Source organism: Helianthus annuus, chromosome 2, assembly GCF_002127325.2.
Source record: "Helianthus annuus cultivar XRQ/B chromosome 2, HanXRQr2.0-SUNRISE, whole genome shotgun sequence".
In the NCBI taxonomy this organism is placed as follows: Eukaryota; Viridiplantae; Streptophyta; class Magnoliopsida; order Asterales; family Asteraceae; genus Helianthus; species Helianthus annuus.
In genome coordinates this window covers 170,421,419-170,440,652 of record NC_035434.2, presented here as the reverse complement: position 1 = coordinate 170,440,652, position 19,234 = coordinate 170,421,419, and the positions used below count along the sequence as shown (strand labels likewise).

General features: G+C 39.4%; 3 protein-coding genes across 3 annotated transcripts; 2 read left to right on the top strand and 1 right to left on the bottom strand.

The window, feature by feature from the left end:
- Positions 1-5,918: 5,918 nt before the first annotated feature.
- Positions 5,919-13,062, top strand: LOC110927180 (peptidyl-tRNA hydrolase, mitochondrial). The gene is made up of 9 exons (XM_022170800.2): positions 5,919-6,188; positions 8,350-8,494; positions 8,604-8,688; positions 9,499-9,566; positions 9,796-9,846; positions 10,715-10,788; positions 10,880-10,938; positions 11,453-11,529; positions 12,412-13,062. Exons 2-9 carry the CDS (start codon positions 8,375-8,377, stop codon positions 12,562-12,564), a joined length of 687 nt encoding a protein of 228 aa, XP_022026492.1. The 5' UTR covers positions 5,919-6,188; positions 8,350-8,374; the 3' UTR covers positions 12,565-13,062.
- Positions 13,063-13,127: 65 nt separating this feature from the next.
- On the top strand, positions 13,128-13,942 carry LOC110927181 (transcription repressor MYB5). Its single transcript, XM_022170802.2, has one exon. It carries the CDS (start codon positions 13,162-13,164, stop codon positions 13,804-13,806), a length of 645 nt encoding a protein of 214 aa, XP_022026494.1. The 5' UTR covers positions 13,128-13,161; the 3' UTR covers positions 13,807-13,942.
- Positions 13,928-16,264, bottom strand: LOC110927179. The gene has a single exon (XM_022170799.2). It carries the CDS (start codon positions 16,060-16,062, stop codon positions 14,014-14,016), a length of 2,049 nt encoding a protein of 682 aa, XP_022026491.1. The 5' UTR covers positions 16,063-16,264; the 3' UTR covers positions 13,928-14,013.
- Positions 16,265-19,234: the final 2,970 nt, after the last annotated feature.

The following is a 19,234-nucleotide window of genomic DNA, read 5'->3' as shown; positions in this document are numbered from 1 at the left end:
AACCTTATTTGATTGTGCACAGGTATGGAAATGGAAGTGAACGCATTACTTTATGATTAGTATATGAGCATCCTGTATTTAAGGACCGACTCATTGCAAAGTTTGTACGCCATACTTAACATGTAAAGAAAAGAGGCTGGAACTTACAGATGTCTCTTGCACGTGTTCAACAAAGAGGTGGTCCGTTGAGCGAGTAGTACGGCCAAGAGGTAGTCGGGACGCGAAGTAACCAAGCGAAAAGGTGGCATGGCTGGGTGTTGGCATGCAAAGCAGGTGAGGTGGCCAGTAAGTATCGTGGTAAGTTGGCATGAGTGAGAGTAGGTTGCGCGGCACACATACTTTTTGACGAGAGGCAGTGCTGCCAAGAGGACGAGGTGACCTAGATATAGCACGACAGCATATGTTCTTTGTAGATATGACTTCTGACTGATGCTTCGTTGCTGGTGTGACTCGCAGCTGATGCAACGTTGTCGATAGTAACACCTATAAACCAAAAGGTTCTTCCCATGGTGATGGATGAAGACATTCTTATCCACACTATTACCAATATAATCATCTGCTGACATCTAAAGCCAGTGTTATCCGCAGTGTTCTTGATTTTGTTAAGAAGCCAAATGTAAATATTGACTCATAAACACCTTTGAAGAATTATTTATCCAAAGTTGTGTCTTTGGATGCGAATCATTTGGTGTGCCAACCAAAGCGTCTGCAATCATTACTGAACAACGTCCACATCACCTATCATCATTCCTGAATGGGGACATTTGGTGTATATCTTGGGCCTCGTGAAGATTATGACCGTTTTTAATGAGGATTGGTAATAATAACCTTACACCGTGCTCATCCCCATTCTGATGCAAAGGCGTGCTTAGATAATTGCTCGTCCGCAAGGTCGTGCCAACTTTCGTATTATCCTGTATATAATCAACACTTGTTTGCCAAAAGTAAGTGGTAAAATGACAATAATTCCTTTATCTATACAAAGAAAGGCAAGGTTCATCTCCTTGTAAAATCACATGTGTGGACATGTTCTAATATGAGGCAATATTAGGTAAAGCGTATAGTGTAAATTTCTTACTAAAATGAAAATTCATCACCCTTCAAATTATACATGGTCAAAAATAGGAATGCATGATACACGTGTTAATTATGGGATGGCGTATCATTTTCGATATTTAATGAAAATAGCCTGATGTCTTGAAGGCAGGTGGCGTGAACCGGATGGTGCAAAAGCCCGTAAGTTTCGCTTCGATTTCCATTTGGTATGTAAGCCATGATGTCCGAAGTGTATTTGCCCGTTTTTTGATGTAGTCATATCACAACAATACTACACTATGCTCGCTCCCAAAGTTCAAGGCAGCCAAATATGTTAGAAGTATTGCACAAATAACATAATTAAGTCAAACTTTTATTTGAAAACCATATAAAGCTGCAAATTTTACTAGAACCAATGTAAACAAAGGATTCACCTAATTGAGCTTTTCAAAAAAAAAAAAGATGAAATGCTATTTATACACCCATGCATTAACTATACATGTTGCAAAGCGTATGGATGTTGATAGGCTTAGCTTTTAGTGCTGTATATCCAGTTTATATTTTTATTATTTTTGCTATTATTATTGTATCCGCTACATCGATCGGAGGCTTCACGACTGAGGAAGAGGCGTCGAATTAAGTAAGAGTGACAAGGAAAGCCGTCCACCGTGGTCACCGAGCGAACAAAGAGTACACCCGTCGGGGCCCTATGCTCTCGGTGTAGGTTTATATTACTCGGTGAAATTGTACTGACATGTAATGATTATCAACAAAACTATGGGTAAAAAGTTAACCAGCATGATGGACTCCATGCCTTTTCAAAGTATTTGTGTGGATGGAAGTTAAAAGACTTATCCGATCTGACTTGAAACTAGGCGAGCAACGTCCTCTCCGGTGAAGACGTCAAGCCCATTTATAACTTATGCGCGAGGACTGGTGGCATGAGTGCCGGTGGGCGAACACACATGGCGTAAAGGGTCGGTGATGCAAACTAGGTGGCGTGAGGGCCGGTGATGCAAACTAGATGACGTGAGGGCCCGAACGCCGGCAGCGCGTAAAGAGGCGATATGACGACAATCACCGTTTATCAAGAAGGGTGCTACCTGGCCATGAGATGGCGCGGCATGGCGGTCATCTAACAAACGTCTCATGTGTGTGGACGATCTTTATTGAACGTTGGTGGAATGAACAACGCCGCGCGATTCCCTACGGCGTGAACTAGGTTACGCCAAGGAGAGCAAACTTTGTGACGGTGGTCTGCTATGGATGGCGGAATGGTATGGTAGTCCGTCGGAGATAGACCGTGGGCGGACGTAATTGTAACCCGCCGGAGTTGGAGGAGTGGGATAATAGGTTGCGGGAATATGATGGTAATCCGCCGGAGATGGGCGGAATGACTTTATCCGTTGCCGGAGGTGGCGTGACCAAGATAACCATCCGCCTGAGATGGCGTGACCAAAGCTATTGTCTGCGGGAGACGGCACGACCAAGAAGGTTGCCCGCCCGAGATGTCGGAAAGAGAGGTCATGTTCGGGAATTTTCCGTACGCGACTTGAGAAAATCCGACATACGCTGGTTCCCGCGGAAGCGTAATGCCCATTCTCCGTTTAAATAAAATAAACTAGATCATCGGGAATAATGTTAAGCAGTTTTAGAAATTTGACGAAGAAAACTCACGTTTCTAGGTTTATCATGAACCGTAACTACAAATAATTATGGGTGTAAGTATTGTCCAAGTTTGAATTTTGATGAAAGTTGGTGGTTTATTAGGCGGCTTATGGCACAAGGTAAGCCTATATGCCAGCTAGTGTTGGACACCCATACTAAGGCATGTTAGCTTTAATTAATCAACTCGAAAGCAGTTGTAAACGTGAGTTGGTTCAAAGCCCATGTGAGATGATATTCTCGAAGTTCATGAATTGATAATAAGAGTTAGTGTTCAAATTATGGCTTCATATATGGTATAATTCCATGCTTTACAACCTATACGTAACTTTTTCAAGTGAATGAGGAATTCTTGTACCCCACCTACACAAATCAAACCTTTAAAAGGCATAGAACTGATCGTTCTTGATCTAATGAATCTTTGGTAGATCTCAAAAAACCTAGATCTATAGATTGAAGTGAAAAAAGCGAGATGTGATCGTTGTCGGTCCCACGGACGAGCGTGTCTGACAGGCGAGGTGTACTTGCACAGCGGCAGAGAGTGTCCGGCAAGCGATGTGTATTCGCGCGCGCGACAGAGTGTGTCCGGTAAGCGGCGTGTACTCTGGCGGCGGCGGAGCATACTTGCACGGTGGCGGAGTATGTCCGACAAGCAGGGGTGCACCCGCGTGGCGACGGGTTGTGTCTGGTAGACGAGGTGCACTTGCGTGGCAGAGTTTACCCGCGACGACGAAGTATGTCGGCATCAATGTACCTGCGCGGCGGAGCGTGTCCGATAGGCGGTGAACAAGCGCGAAAGAGTGGAAAAGGGGTTTTATAACGACAACCATTGCTTTTTTTTGAACGAATGGACCAGCGGGTGAAGTCCTTATTTTTGGGACATGTGCTAGTGCCTTACAGGGAAACTGTCGTATTGTATTAATAGTCTCCTTGCCAAAATAATAATGATTTAAAATAACAGAGTTTAATGTACTCGTTTTTGCGAAACAAAAGTTTCACCGCCATTAATTGTTCATGAGCTCTTATATAATAAAATGACTCTCATGAGCATGCTGAACTTTTTGAGGTGACGTAAGAATGAACTTTTTGAGATGCCAGCAAAGAAAAGAAAGTAAATAATTCACCTAATTTCATGTGTAAATGACGTCGATGTGCCGAACCTTATTAATATAGAACTCCGTCAAATAGGGGTCTTAAAATTATAGCTTTAAGAGAACGTTATACCTCAACAGATCTGTACCTTTTTGGAGCCGAGATGTATATCCTCTCCCAACAAATGTAGATCAGAAGGGCTTTAAACCCGAAAATCTCGTATGGATCCGATGAAACAAAACAGATCTGAAAGATGGAGTAGAGAATCAGACGAGTTGTGATCCAGTGGTCCCACGGATGGCGCCAATGAAGAAGCATGAACCCGGCAGATCGGTACTTCTACGGTGATGAATGGCCACACCTCGTCTTCTCCGCTTCATCCTAGACCTGTGAACAAGAAGAGAGAAAGAGGAAGAATCCCCTATTTGAAGCTACAAAAATGTGTTGCCCTATATCTTATGCCCTAATAAGGAGGTGGAGACCTCCTTATATAGGAGATATGGGAAAACCCAAACCTCAATGGGCCAGGCCCAGTTAGGGGTTGTCTCTACGAGCCCACAGCCTAGTGTAGCATAAACTACAACGCGCTGGGCTTCGCGGGTTAGTACACAATAATAATATATACTTACTATAAAAGTGATAAATAGCAAGAAAGTCCGACCGCTCGGGTCGGGTCCAGTACCATACCTCGTCAGTTTTCTAACATGGCCGGCCCTGGGGGTGGGCGGGGAGGACCACCGGCCAGGGCCCGATATTTCGAAGGGCGCTTTATTTTATGAAAAAACCCGATATGTATATGTAAAATATATACTTTTAATAGGGTATACTCATACAAAAACCAACATAGGTTCACTTACAAAACTATTCTTATGGTTTAGATTAGTTATTAGCCCATTGGCATTAGGTTTAGACCTTTAGTGAGCTCAATACTCAATTTCATTAAGGCGTAAGGGCACGTTTTTGCAAGCTCGAACAGGGTACACGAATTATCAGTGCCGGCCCTGTTTTCCAAGCTCGACCCAGTTAGAAGTTATGCCTCTTGGACCCCGCTCCCAAAGGTGCTACAGTCGGACCCCTGTCAAGGGGGCGTTGCCCACTTGGAGTCATTGCTTAGTGGCCTCGCCTCTAACGTCACACCCCAACCGTTGGTGGAAACATCGGAGTGAGACGAAAACGAAGTTAATAACAAGTATAAAACAAAGAAGTATTCTAGCATGTATGAGTTCTAGCATCACGTACTAAACATGTATGTTGGATTGTTTGTTTGTTTGTGTCAAGCATGTTTGTAAGTGTATGTGTGCGTTTTTAATAGAGAATAAGCATTGCACCCAAAAGTGTCGAAAAGTAAAAAGGGTCATGTATACTCACGGTTTTGCTAGCTTTCCGATTAACCGCGAATTGAAGACTTGTTGAGAGTGGAACACCGAAGTTATCTTACATTGGGGAACGATGGCGTGTGAGTATTCGGAGTTGTGGAGAGTTCGGATTCGGATTTAAGTATAAAAAGTATATGTACACGGAAATATATCTTGTCTAAATACTCGTTTGGACGCTAAGATTTTACGTGTCTTCATGGATCCTAACTTGCCCATTAGAATCATAAATGAGGAATAAAGAACAAAGATAATATAGCCTAAGTTCATAACATCTAATCATAATCCGGTTAGTATCATGAATTCGGCTAAATATATATTTTATTTTATATATACTCCGGTGTCACGTGACACCGTTATTTTTGTATGTAATATAGGTTATCAAAATGTTGGTGACACTGTATATTTTGAAAACAACCCTAATACAACGTTGATAGAATAATAAAAATAAAAGTGTCTATTGGTCTAGTGGTTTCTGTATGTTTTTATAAATGATAAGACGATAAGTTACCGAGTTCAAAAATTTTCTAAAGAAGTTTTGGACTCGTAACATATCGTCTTATCATTCGTAACAACATAAGACAATAGATATGTTTTAGTTTATGACTCTTAGAGCACCGACAACATCTAACCGAATGAACCCACCTCAGTATCACACCTTTCGAACCAACCCACCTCATCATCCACATCCTTTGAGTAACTCTCTCATTCACCGGGAGGCCAGCTCGATCCGAATGTGTCTCCAAACACACTTTGTGAGTGCTCTTAGAAACAAGCCCATTACACTAGAGATGAACAAATGATACCGGGTTTCAGTTCCAAACCGAGTACATTTTTGGTACCGACTTTTAACACTTTTGATACCGGTATTTACCCTCAAATACGTACCAGTTGGTACCGAGCTTATGCTATATTACACCTTTCAAGTCACAAAATAACAAACCTAAATTGGATTCCCCTGATTAAGTCGATGTTATTAGACCGAATGTGAAGAGGCCTGAACAACAAGCTTGCCATTAAAAGGTTTGATATTTTTACCTTTTCTTTTTCGTATTTTGGTTTCAAGTTTTCAGCTTTCTTCGAATTTAAGATGATAGATGGTAGTCAATGATGAAAAATTGGTTAGTATGATAAAAAGAAAGATGGATATATTAGGTTATGGATGGAATACCTGACCAGTTTACAACGCACACCAACTGTTCGACAAAATGCCTCAACGAGATTGTCACTACCTGACCAGTTTACAACGCACACCAACTGTTCGACAAAATGCCTCAACGAGATTGTCACTACCTGACCAGTTTACAACGCACACCAACTGTTCGACTAAATGCCTCAACGAGATTGTCACTGTTACGGTTATAATAATCAAATTCATTATATCTTTTAAAAGGCTTAGTTATGACCCGAGATCTATGGACGTAGGTTTTAAAAGACTTAGTTTTGCTATTCAAAAAGGGGCAGCGGCGCAGCTTGTTGCCCGTTTACCAACTATTTCGATGTAAATTATCATATAATAATAACTCTCTATATTTATATCTTTTCTGGTGTTCCATTAGTGTAATAGTGTCTATGATAGTCAACATGTTTTGATATGTATATTCTAGGTGAAATTGTACCAAACAAGTGAGGTTACTTAGATCAAATACAAATAGATCTTAACCTAAAAACGTAGGAAATCGGGTCAAACGAACTCTGATTGAACTCATTCCATCGGCGTTGAAACCATCTCGTCAAACCCTAATCAAATATATTTTGGGCTTAGCTTTTAGGGTTTAGTTTCAGGGTTTAGCATTAGTGTTTAGGGTTAAGGGGTTAGGGTTCGACGATCCGGTTCCAACGCCGCTTCGTTTGACCTGTGGTTTCTATATTTCTTAGGTTAAGGACATTGTGTACCGGAACCAACCCCTACTTGCAAAAGATTAAAATGAGCACTTTTACCAAAACTAATATACATATAGATCGAATTGCTGTCGAATCTATAATTATCATAGATTGTATGCCATGGTTTAAATCATAGTTATTAAAGGCGCGAGGCGCACTCAGGGCGATTTGTTGGGCCCGGGGCCTTATTTGCGCCTAGGCGCGCCTGGGCGCTCGCTTTAATAACTATGGTATTAACACAGTTATTAAAGTCGCGAGGCGCACTCAAGGCGCTTTGTTGGGCCCGGGGCCTTATTTGTGCCTAGGCGCGCCTGGGCGCTCGCTTTAATAACTATGGTTTAAATTCATTTTACATGTTCTGTTAATAGATATTGGTGAAAGGAGAACTTCAAGTTGAAAGTTTATTAGGGACATTGCAACTCTTCTAGTATGTTTTTGTATGCTCAACCTATAGGTCTTTTAATGTCCGACCCGTTTTGACAAAAAACATTTCGGTGACCCGACTCATATAAACTGAAGTAGACCTACCTGAGTGAAAAAAATTCTTGACTCCGCACGTGACGTAACTAGTTACTTATTTTTTTTTTTTGTAGATTTAATTAACCTTAATAAGAAAAAGTTAAAAAAAAATCACATTTTGTTCTCCTTTCTGAACATATTTTGTTCTATACTCAGTTTGTTGAAAATTACTTCTATTCATAGTTCTCGATAGCGAATAGCGACAAATAGCGACAAGGCATGGCTAGGCTACGTAGCGAATAGCGACAAATAGCGACGGCAATTTTATAAATAGTGATTACACTAGAAAAAGAATTTTGAAAATTTTTATATGTATATTACATCAAAATACCCTTGTATATATGCTATTTTACATGAAAATTTAACAAAAATCTATAAATCTAGCTATTTTCTATAACACTTTATAACATTAAAAAAAAATTAAAAAAAATTAAAAAAAAATAATAACTGTCGCTAAACTCGCTATTCATCGCCATGACCAACTTAGCGACACATAGTCGCATCGCCATAAAGCGCGCTATAGCGACCGCTATGGTAGCGGTCGCTATTAACAACTATGCTTCTATTACTACAAAAAATGTTGAGGTCAATCACATTCGTCTCTGTATATTTTTTATCGAACTCTCGGAAACCGAAACTCCAGTAACAACAAATCGGAATTCACAAATTCGAATTAAGTTTATTAATAATTGTAAGAAGCTCTAGATGATGAATAGGATGGTTGAAAAGGTGTGTTGTATGATATTGCAATATATAAACTTCAACTTTGAAATATACGCAGCCACGATTAAGCGGTTATTAAGAGAATGCTAAGGAAGCTTGTGAATCCAAATCGCGGTTTCTGTACATCGGTTCAATCACAAAGGCCATGGTTGTTCATAGGTTTGGGCAATCCTGGAGATAAGTTCAAAGGAACAAGACACAATGTATGTTATAACTTATAACGCAAAACCCGAAGTGTTTTTCTTTGTTAGTAACGTACGTGATACGTTATGCTATATATCGTTCTAATTTGTTGCGGTGTTGAGATGTTAGGTCGGATTTAATATGATTGATGCTTTTGCTGAGTCACAAGGGATTGCTATGGACACTGTTTTCTGTAAAGCCATTTTTGGAAAAGGCATGTCTCGGTTTCTATTTTTTTTTTTTTTTTTTTTTTGTGTCAAACACGAGAACCCGTTAGTGAAACCTCATGGGTCCCACTAATGCCCTAACCGGTGGGATTTGTGAAATGTGAAGCGTAGCTTACGCATTCAAGGGGTTGGGGCGGAAGTCAGTGGCAGCTAGATTCGAACCCGAGAGGGGCATCGGATGCACACTGCTGCGCCACCCCTTGAAGGTTTTGTTTTTCTTCTTTTTAAAAAGAGTAAAATGCCATTTTCGTCCCTGAGGTTTGGCCAGTTTTGCGACTTTCATCCTAAGGTTTGTTTTTCCGCATCTGGATCCAAAAGGTTTAAAATCTTGCCATTTTCATCCGGCTCGTTAACTCCATCCATTTTTCTCCGTTAAGTCAGGGGTATTCTCGTCTTTTTTTAACTTAAAGGGCAATTCAGTCTTTTTCAATTTATGTACAAGCATTTAGCATAATTTACAAGTATTCAAAACAAACACAACACAAAACAAAACAAAACAAAACAAAACAAAACAAAACAAAACAAAACAAAACAAAACAAAGTAGGTAAAAAGACGGAGTACCCTTGACTTAACGGAGAAAAATGGATGAAGTTAACGAGCCGGATGAAAATAACAAGATTTTAAACCTTTTTGATGCAGATGCAGAAAAACAAACCTTTGAACAAAAGTCGCGAAACTGGCCAAACCTCATGGACGAAAATGGCATTTTACTTTTAAAAAAAATTAATTTATGATTTGGGCCTAAATTGTGCATAATTAATTGGGATTTTGTTTGATGGGGAGATTGTCATATCAGGTATTGTAGATGGTGTTCCGGTTTTATTAGCAAAGCCTCAGACATATATGAATTTGAGCGGTGAATCGGTGAGTATTTTATTATCTTGTTATTCTTTTCCAGTAAAAAGCTACACCTTGATTACCGGTTTGATGATTTATACGTTGACGAACGCAACGAGAAGGAATCAAAGCTAGAAAATGTGCACATTGTGTTCATTAAATGTTCCATATCAAGAATGCCAAAGTTATTAGACATCAAATACTTATTTTTTCAACTTTGGTACCTAAAAGGCGTTGGTATATCTTTTGATTGCAGAGTGGTCCACTTGCTGCCTATTACAAGCTCCCTCTAAACCGAGTGGTGGTGGTATGTACTATGAACTGTCACTTTTCTACCTCGTAGTTGTTAATGGCGAATAGCGACAAATAGCGATAAGGTACCTGTATGCTACATAGCGAATAGCGATAGATATAGCGGGCACTATTTTATAAATAGCGAATTAGCAATACACTAGAAAAAAAAAATTTAAAAATTTTATATGTATATTATATCAAAATACCCTTGTATATACGCTATTTTACATGTATATTTAACAAAAACCTATAAATCCAGCTATTTTATAGCTATATTTAATCGCTATTTATATTTAAAAAAAAAAAACTGAAATCCCGCTATTTATGACTACAGTCTACATACCCTGTAGCGACCTTTGACCTATACGCTACGCTGTTTGCTATAGCGACCGTTATTGACAACTATCTACCTTCTGGTAGAGATGAATATAATGGCGGGTCGGTGGGTTCGGTCATGAGTTAAGCTTAATCATGTTGGCTGCGTGAAACAATTTGTCCAAAATCTCATTTTATATTATATAAGATTACATAAATTTTATAATTAATTTTGAAGAAGATGATATAGTAGATCTTATGCGTTAAAATAAGAAAGTGAGCGACTTTTGACATGTTAGATATAATACACACATGAGCGGACCTAGCCTTTGGCCAGGGTGGGCGGCCGCACCCCTTGAAAAAAAAAAATTTAGCGTATATTTTAGGGAAAAAACCCGACCGCGCCCCTTGAAAATATGGTTGAATACCTCATCCGCACCCCCCAGCAAATAATTTCTGGGTCCGCCACTTAATACACACCCTGAGTCAACCCATTAATAGTTAAACGGGCTGGAACTGTCAGCTTTTATGTATTATTGTAATTCTTTTGCTTGTTGTGGATATAGTTCCATGATGATATGGATCTACCATGTGGGGTTCTTCGGCTTCAGCCCAGGGGAGGCCATGGAAGCCATAACGGGTACGAATAATATTAACAAATCCTAGTTTAATTTCATCATTTGCCTTTAAATTAGCAGACATAAGGTTACCATGTTTTAATCTTTTATCAGGATGAAGAGTGTGATCTATCATTTCCGTGGGAATCGCGAATTCACACGATTAAGAATCGGTATTATTTATTTTATTAATCACTTTTTATTAAGAGTAAACTGCCATTTTGGTCCCTGAGGTTTGGTTACTTTTGCCACTTTAGTCCAAACTCAAACCTTTTGCATCTGGGTCCCTGTGGTTTCAGTTTTATTGCCATTTTGGTCCAAAAATGAAATCAGGTCATACTTGTCTTATAAAATCCTGCAATTTTGTCATTTTCCTCATGGGCAAATCAGGTCATATTTGTCTTATAAAATATGGTATTTATTTATAAAAAAGAAATGATCAATTTGCCCCTGCAGAAAATGACAAAATAACATGATTTTATAAGACAAATATGACTTGATTTCATTTTTGGACTAAAATGGCAATAAAACTGAAACCACAGGGACCCAGATGCAAAAAGTTTGAGTTTTGGACTAAAGTGGCAAAATTGACCAAACTACAGGGACCAAAATGGCAGTTTACTCAATTTAAAGTTATATTTTTAAAATTTTTATATAACTGATTGCCTTTCTACAATGTGTGTGTAGGTATAGGTAAGCCTCCTGGTCAAATGGATCCGAAAGCCTTCTTGCTTCAAAAGTTCAATGCCACCGCTCAAGAACGAGTAAGATATTATCCATTTTCTTAAATTTTCTTTTTTTGCCCAGCGAAAGCTGCATTTAACCTTGCCCCGTTGGTTAGCATGGTATTGGTGGGGCCCATGCCCCATAGTTGTTAATAGCGCTCGTAGCGAGCGCTATAGCGAATAGTGTAGCAAAGCGCTCGTGCACCGCCATCTGGTTTTGGTGCCTCCATAGCGAGTAAATAGCGGGATTTCAGGTTTTTTTGGTTTCAATATAATTAGCGATAAAATATACGTATACAATAGCTACTTTTTAGGTTTTTTTAGTAAATATACGTATAGAAACACCATACAACCAACAACCATACCCAGTAAATCCCACAAATAGCAGAGCTATTTATAGGGTCTGGGGAGGGTGGGATGTAGACAGACCTTGCCTCTATCCATAGGGATAGAGAGGCTGCTTCCAGAGAGACCCTCGGCTCGAAAACGAACAGCAAACCAACACACGAAGTCAAAGAATATAGAAAGAATACAAAAATAAGAAGTCGCCCATACCAAGAAAGTGATAAGAGTGGCACAATATAATGTGAATCACGTATAGAAACACCATATTTGGATATAATATACATTATACATATGAAATATTTCTAAAGTTTTCTTCTAGTGTATTGCTAAAAATAAAATTGCGTCCACAATTTCATTGCTATTGCTACGTAGCTTATAGGTTGTTTGTCGCTATCGTACGCTATTCGCTATTAACTATGGTGGGGCCCGTGAGTTTTTTGGTGACGGGTTCTCATTTTTACAAAATAAAGTAGTATATGTGTACTTTACTCAAAAAGGCATTTTCTTGTTACGACACGTTATTCATGAATATTTCTCATAATTTTGTAAATTTTTGTTTCGCTTTGGGTCTGCAAGATTAATGTTGGTTTGAAAGAGGGGGTTATCGCGTTGAAAGAACTTGTGGCAAAGGGTGTGGAAGAGAGCGGTAGAAGATTCAACACAGAGCAGAAATACAAACACATTAAAGTCGCAGATAATGACGATACGATCCTCAGACAATCCGATTAGTTGATTTGTTATTCGGTCATGCTTCAATACGTTATTGTGTACATATAATTACGCTTAGGAATTTTTGTACTTATTAGGGGTGAGCAAAAGGAAAAACCCGACCATTACCCGACCCGAGAACCGATCAAACATAAAATACAGAACCGATTCACTACCCTAAATACAGGGTCGGTTCCGGTCCATAGACCAAAGTCGGGTTTCACCATGAAAAGAACCAAGAACCGACCCGACCCGAGCCGATTTTATATGAAAAATTGGAACCGATCTAAATACCTAGGTACTTGGGTTCGGGTCAGGTTGGGTATATTTTCGGTTCGGTTCTCGGTCATTTTCGGTCCGGACCTAAACTTGCTCAGCCCTAGTACTTATGGACATTTAAGGTTGAGTGATGAAATGGTGTCTGTGGTGGGAAATTGCTTAATGAAGCAAAAGGGGAATAAATTCAAAGGAAACTAAATTAGAAGTATGGATAATAATGGTAAAACTTGATGGTTTTAACTTTCTTCATTTGTTCACAATGCAACATAATTTAGATGGATTCAAATATTCAATATTTGTGTTTATTTCATCTCGAAAATCGACATTTTAAGAGCCGAAATGATGAAGAAAGGGCCATGGACACGCGAAGAAGATGAGCTTTTGTCTAGTTATATTAGCAGAGAAGGTGAAGGGCGGTGGCGGTTAGTACCCAAGAAGGCGGGGCTCCTCCGTTGTGGGAAGAGCTGCCGCCTTCGTTGGATGAACTACCTCCGCCCTTCGATCAAGCGGGGCGGCATTACCGCCGATGAAGAAGATCTCATCCTCCGCCTCCATCGTCTCCTTGGCAACAGATGGTCGTTGATTGCGGGAAGAATACCAGGGCGTACAGATAACGAGATAAAAAACTACTGGAACACGCATCTCCGCAAGAAGTTGATCAGCCAAGGGATTGACCCGAAAACTCACAAACCGTTGTCATCTTCTTCAAACCCTGACCACTATCTTACTCGTTCATCTTTTCAACCGAATCAACCAGTAACAGTTTCCCAAAAATCCCATGAAGACATCTTAAACTCTACCCCATTCGACGCTAACAATGGTTCTGGATCTGATGATGTTCTTAGCCGCTCGCCGGATGATCTATTCTCGTCTTTCTTGGATTCACTGATCAATGAAGAAATGTGCGATCATCACCCGTCGATTGCTCAATCAAAGCATGATGGTTTCAAGAACTTCAACGACGATGGTAATCCTATGAAGTAATATCGAGTCAAATATATATTATATTAGATGCTTGTAATCCGACAATCGTCTTAGTGAAGCTTGTTTTGAGAGGAACGGTAGCTCTGATACCAATGTTAACGTTTGTTAATTCGATCACCGGTTTTAGTTCAATCAACAAACATTGTCTTATGATTTACTATTTTACAAACAATAGATCAAAACATGAATACATAAAGCTATCTTAAATCAACAAGTATGAATACCATCCTTACAGTCTTTAGTCAAATTGTAAAACGTCTCTACTCGCGTCTTGGCTCTATAAAGCACCTCGGTGTCAACCTCAGCGCGCATATACCCATCAAACACGACAGGCCGACCACCGTTCAAAACCAACGTCTCGTTATACCATTCACTCTTATCCCCCCACAACCCCTTATAATCATCAAGCAAATGCACCTTGTAATACGACCTTAACCGATCAAAATAGTTGTAAAACGGCTCGTTTGTCGCAATGTAAAGATTCCGCCACGGCTGAATAACCCCTTGAAGCTTTGAAACTAACGATTCGGGTGACGTATCTTCATTAAGATGAGGCCACATTGCTTTGTTTTGCGCCTTTTCGCCTCTAATCACATGAACCGCATCATAATCCCAATCCATTTGCCCACTAATCTCCGAAACTATGTTCATAATCCTCTTTGATTTCCATAAAGATTGCCATGGTCTTTTGATGTAGTTTGCCGCTTGATTTTCACAAACGCGGTACCAATAGTTTTCGGGCTCGGGCTTATCAAACCGCCTCCATATAATCGTGCTCTTATCGTTCTTTAGCTGCATCGGTGTAACTTTGTAAGTCGTAACTTTCCTAACCGGGATCTTTTTCTTACGGTTTTTCTCGAATTTTTTCCAGTCTTTAAGAAACTCTTGCTCTTCCACTATCGAAGCGGTTTCTTTCAAATGCTCGAAATCGAAATAGAATCTAAAGTCTTTTCCTTCTTCGTCTCGGTTGCTTGAAGTATGTTTCGACGATAAGCAGACGTTTAGATCCATTACAAACGTGCGGTTTAAGTATCGAGCTTCACCGAGAGCACACAACAAGCTCCATATGTATTGATTCATGTTCTTACAATAATCCCCGCCGCGCGAATAATACAAATACTTCCCGTATCTAAAAGCATTACCCGATCCCATAACCGGAATCGTGTCGTTGATTTGATCATCACGGAATGTTGTCACGATCTTCGGCTTTTCGCCTTTTCTTGTGGCGTTTAGTCGACTTTGACTTCGTGGACGTCTTGCGTTGACACCCGAATGCCACCCCTTCGCGTTTACCACTTTGTAAGTACAGTTTTCGCCATACCCGAGTTTAAACCTCCGGAAATCTCTATACTTTCTCCAAGATCTCTCCTTTCTGTTCCGGTATCTCCATGTCACATCACACTCATTCGGGTTCGACCCGTTTACCGGCGTTTGATACTCCAGAAACACTATCGATCTAAACCGTTTCACGTTAAACTTCTTGATCGCCCTCAAAACCCCCGGTGCAGAACAATTCACCACACTTTTATCATCACAACTATCCGAAGCAATGCTCACACTCTCACTCGGTTTCTCAACCAACGGGCCGGGTTTGGCCACAGGTGCATCCGCAGGGGATGCAGACGGGCTAACCGGGCCCGTTTTCTCAAGCGGGCCCGGTCGTGCCACAGGTCCGTCTGCAATCGATGCAAACGGGCTAACATCACCCGTTTTCTCAAACGGGCCGGGTTGGGCCACTGGTGCATCCACAGAGGATGCAGACGGGCTAACCGGGCCCGTTTTCTCAAACGGGCCCGGTCGTGCCACAGGTCCGTCTGCAATGGATGCAGACGGGCTAACATCACCCGTTTTCTCAAACGGGCCGGGCTGGGCCCGAGGGGCTGATTTTTCAACTAACGGGCCGGGCTGGGCTACGGGCCCATCAAACGCAGACGGGCTAACGGATTCCGGTATCTGAACCGGGCCGGGCCGGGCTACGGGTGGATTTTCGGGGGCTGCAACCGGGCTAACGGGCTCCATACCAACATCTTCACCGGTTTTAACAACGGAATTATCGATCTGGAATGTAGCATTTGAAACCTCAGTGAAAACCTTTGTGAGGGCTCTTGAGGATTCCCATGGGTCAGGGGGTTGATATGTTATAGCAACTATTGTAAACATGAGTACTGAAAACACAAAAATAGAGAAGCCCACATTGCTTATAATCTTTATAGCATTTGGCCCAATTAGATCTGGTGAAGAATTGTTATCTTTCATCTTCCAAACCTGGATCTTGAATTTGTGGAATATTTGTTTGAAATTGTGAATGAATTTTGATTTGAATGAATGAATGGGTGGAGTGAGAGTGAAGGATGGAAGATGGAGATGGAGATGTTGTAACAAATGATTGAATACTTGAATTGAAAGCAAAATGGAACTCAACTCAACACTTCTTAGCTGCAAACTCAGTATTTTTTTTATTTTTTTTATTATTTTATTATGATTATTGTTTTTGCAGCCGACACTTAAAGGTGATATCACACATTGTAATCACGGGTTTTTTTTTTATTTATTTATTTTTATTTGTTTATTTTTTTAAGGTCTTAAAATCAGGTTATTTTGGTTAGTTGAAACATAAGTTAGGTTAGGTGGTTACAACAATATATTCACTTTTTTTTCTACTATTATATTCTAATTTTTTTCTACTATTATATTCTAAATAGAGAGACATGATACTTAGAGAGTGTTTGGGATTACGTTTTGAAGTAATTATTTGATTATTGCGTTTGTAAAACATAAATAATCTAAAAAAGTGTTTGGATGAAAAAGTGATTATCCGCCTCCAAAACGCAGTTTTAGAGAAGCATGTTTTGAAAACGCAAAATCTATTTTGAAAACGTATAATTTATTTTGAAAACGCAACACCAAACACCCCCTTAGAGGTGCACAAAAACCTAAACCCGGAAGAAAACCTAAACTCGAGTATTAGAAAAACCAGGTTTTTTAAACCCGAACCCAACCCTACCCTTAGGGTAGGGACCAGGTATGCATATTCAGTTAAACACTCGAACCCGAACCCGGGTTTTCTGTGTACCCGGGTTTCCATAATACAATGCTTAACATTTATGTAGTAGGCTTACTAGTAGCAAAGCTAAATAGTGGTGCCAAAAAGCGATTCACGAACCGAAAGTGATCCGCTTTATAAACCGTTTTGAAACCAAACCCAAACACGATAAAAACCAATTTCAAACCAAACAGATTTTCCCCCCTTATAAATCGGTTCCAAACCAAACCGATTTGACAAAAACCGTTGTTGACCACTTTTGACCAAAACCAAAACCAAAACCAGTACTAAACCGGCTTGAGTATTGGGTTGAAAATAAACATCAAAATACACTTTCAAGATTATTAATTTAAATAAGCCACTCTAAAATCTAAATAATTTTTTTTCCCAAAAGGACCACTAAACTTAAACAGGTTAATCCGTTTTATTAAACAAATCAGGTTTACGGTGATCCACCGCCCGAATGCCCGTGGCTCAACCTAATTTTGCTGGAGACTCAAACCCATAACCTTCACTTTGAAAGTCATGTGGGCCGCCAATGCACTTTAGAAAATTGTTGGGTTGATTCGGACGCGACCATCAACCAGAACTTAACCATCGGTCTCCTTACACTTTGGGCTATTATCTAAATCACCTTACGACTTAGGGTCGTAAAAAAAATCGAAGTTTAGTGAACCGTTTAGTAAAATGGTTGTTTAAGTTAGTTTATTTATGAAATGAACTGTATATAATTTTATATCCGATTAGCTAAATGAACAAATGTTGGTAATTTTAGTGATTATCAACATCTGTAGTGGTATTGGATTAACTCGTTGAATAAGCATTCTCGTTATATATTAATCGAGTTAGGTGATGCAGGAATGGCGGACTTGATTGTTATAATGAGTTTGTATAATCAGATTGGGCTAATACATACGTTAATTAGGCTGATAATTTTGTGGATTTAATTAAACATTCATTGGGATATATAGATTGGGCTAATACATACGTTAATTAGGCTGATAATTCAGCACATTGTACGTTCATGCTTGTTCGTTTTTGTGTGTGTATATATATTAATATATCTTCGTTTATTTGTTAAATGAAAGGATATAAACAAACATATTTTCTTAACAGTTAACAAACAAATAATAGCAAGAAAATCATATTTAAGTGTTAATGTCCATTCTCAGTTTCAGTAGCGGAACTAGGAGTGCTAAACGGGTCGTGTTCGCGGGTTGGCGGGTTCAACCCGACCCGAACCCGGAAATTTTACACAAACCCGAACCCGACCCGAACCCGAAAATCGTATTCTACATAAAAACCCGAACACGACCCGAAGTTTCATGGGTTGACCCGAACACGACCCGTTCAACCCGAATTTTTTTATTTTTTTTCTGAAATTAATATATTAAATTAAAATTTACACTAAAAAATACAAATGTATATAATAATATCATATTTAAATTATAAAATCTATGTTAATTTCTCTTTTTAAGTTATAATCATTGTATAAAATACACACCCCATTTAATTTAATTTATGACATAGACTATATTGTAAAAGAATATAATATAGTATAAATGTGTTAAACGGATCAACCCGCCAACCAGACCAGGTTGATCCGAACCCGACCCGTTAACCTAAACGGGTTCGCGGGTTCAACCTGAAACTGACCCGAACCCATTTAGACTAAACCTAAGCCCGCGAATTTCGTGTTAGGTTCGTGTCGGGTTTTCGGATCGTGTCAGAAATTCACGCCCCTAGGCGGAACTAGCAGTAAAGTTCAGAGGCATCCCTAATTTTTTCACCTTACATACATACAATGTGAATATACATCATCATGCCACATCGGATAATAATTGACACGTAGGAAATAAAACTAACCAAGTTAGTAGCTAGTTAACGACGGGTGACAGGTACACCAAAATGTTAAGTAGGGGGTGGTGGGAGCCAAAATGAAAGTTGAGAGTGGCAGCGGCCAAAATTGATTAGTTTAGAGTGATAAAATCCATTTCCCCATATATTTTTACCGTACATTCATACAATCAAGTACATAGTAACAACTAAAATTTGTAACTAACCCCTAACCTACAATCCAATTTCGCCCCTTTTGTACTAGAATACATTTGCTGTGACGGAACTAGACTTTTATGACTAGAGGATCACAATGTAACCTTTTATAACACAAAATTATATTCATTTCTTTATGATGTACTACAACCAGTATAACCATATTAAGGTGTTACAACATGCTAGCTATTGTACCATTGAGGTTTTTATGAAAGTTTATTAAAAAAGTTATCTATACATTAAACTAAATGTATTAAGCAGAAACTTTAATAAAGTAACTAAATAAGATAAAAACAATAACAAAACAAAATAAAAGCATATGTTTTTAATACT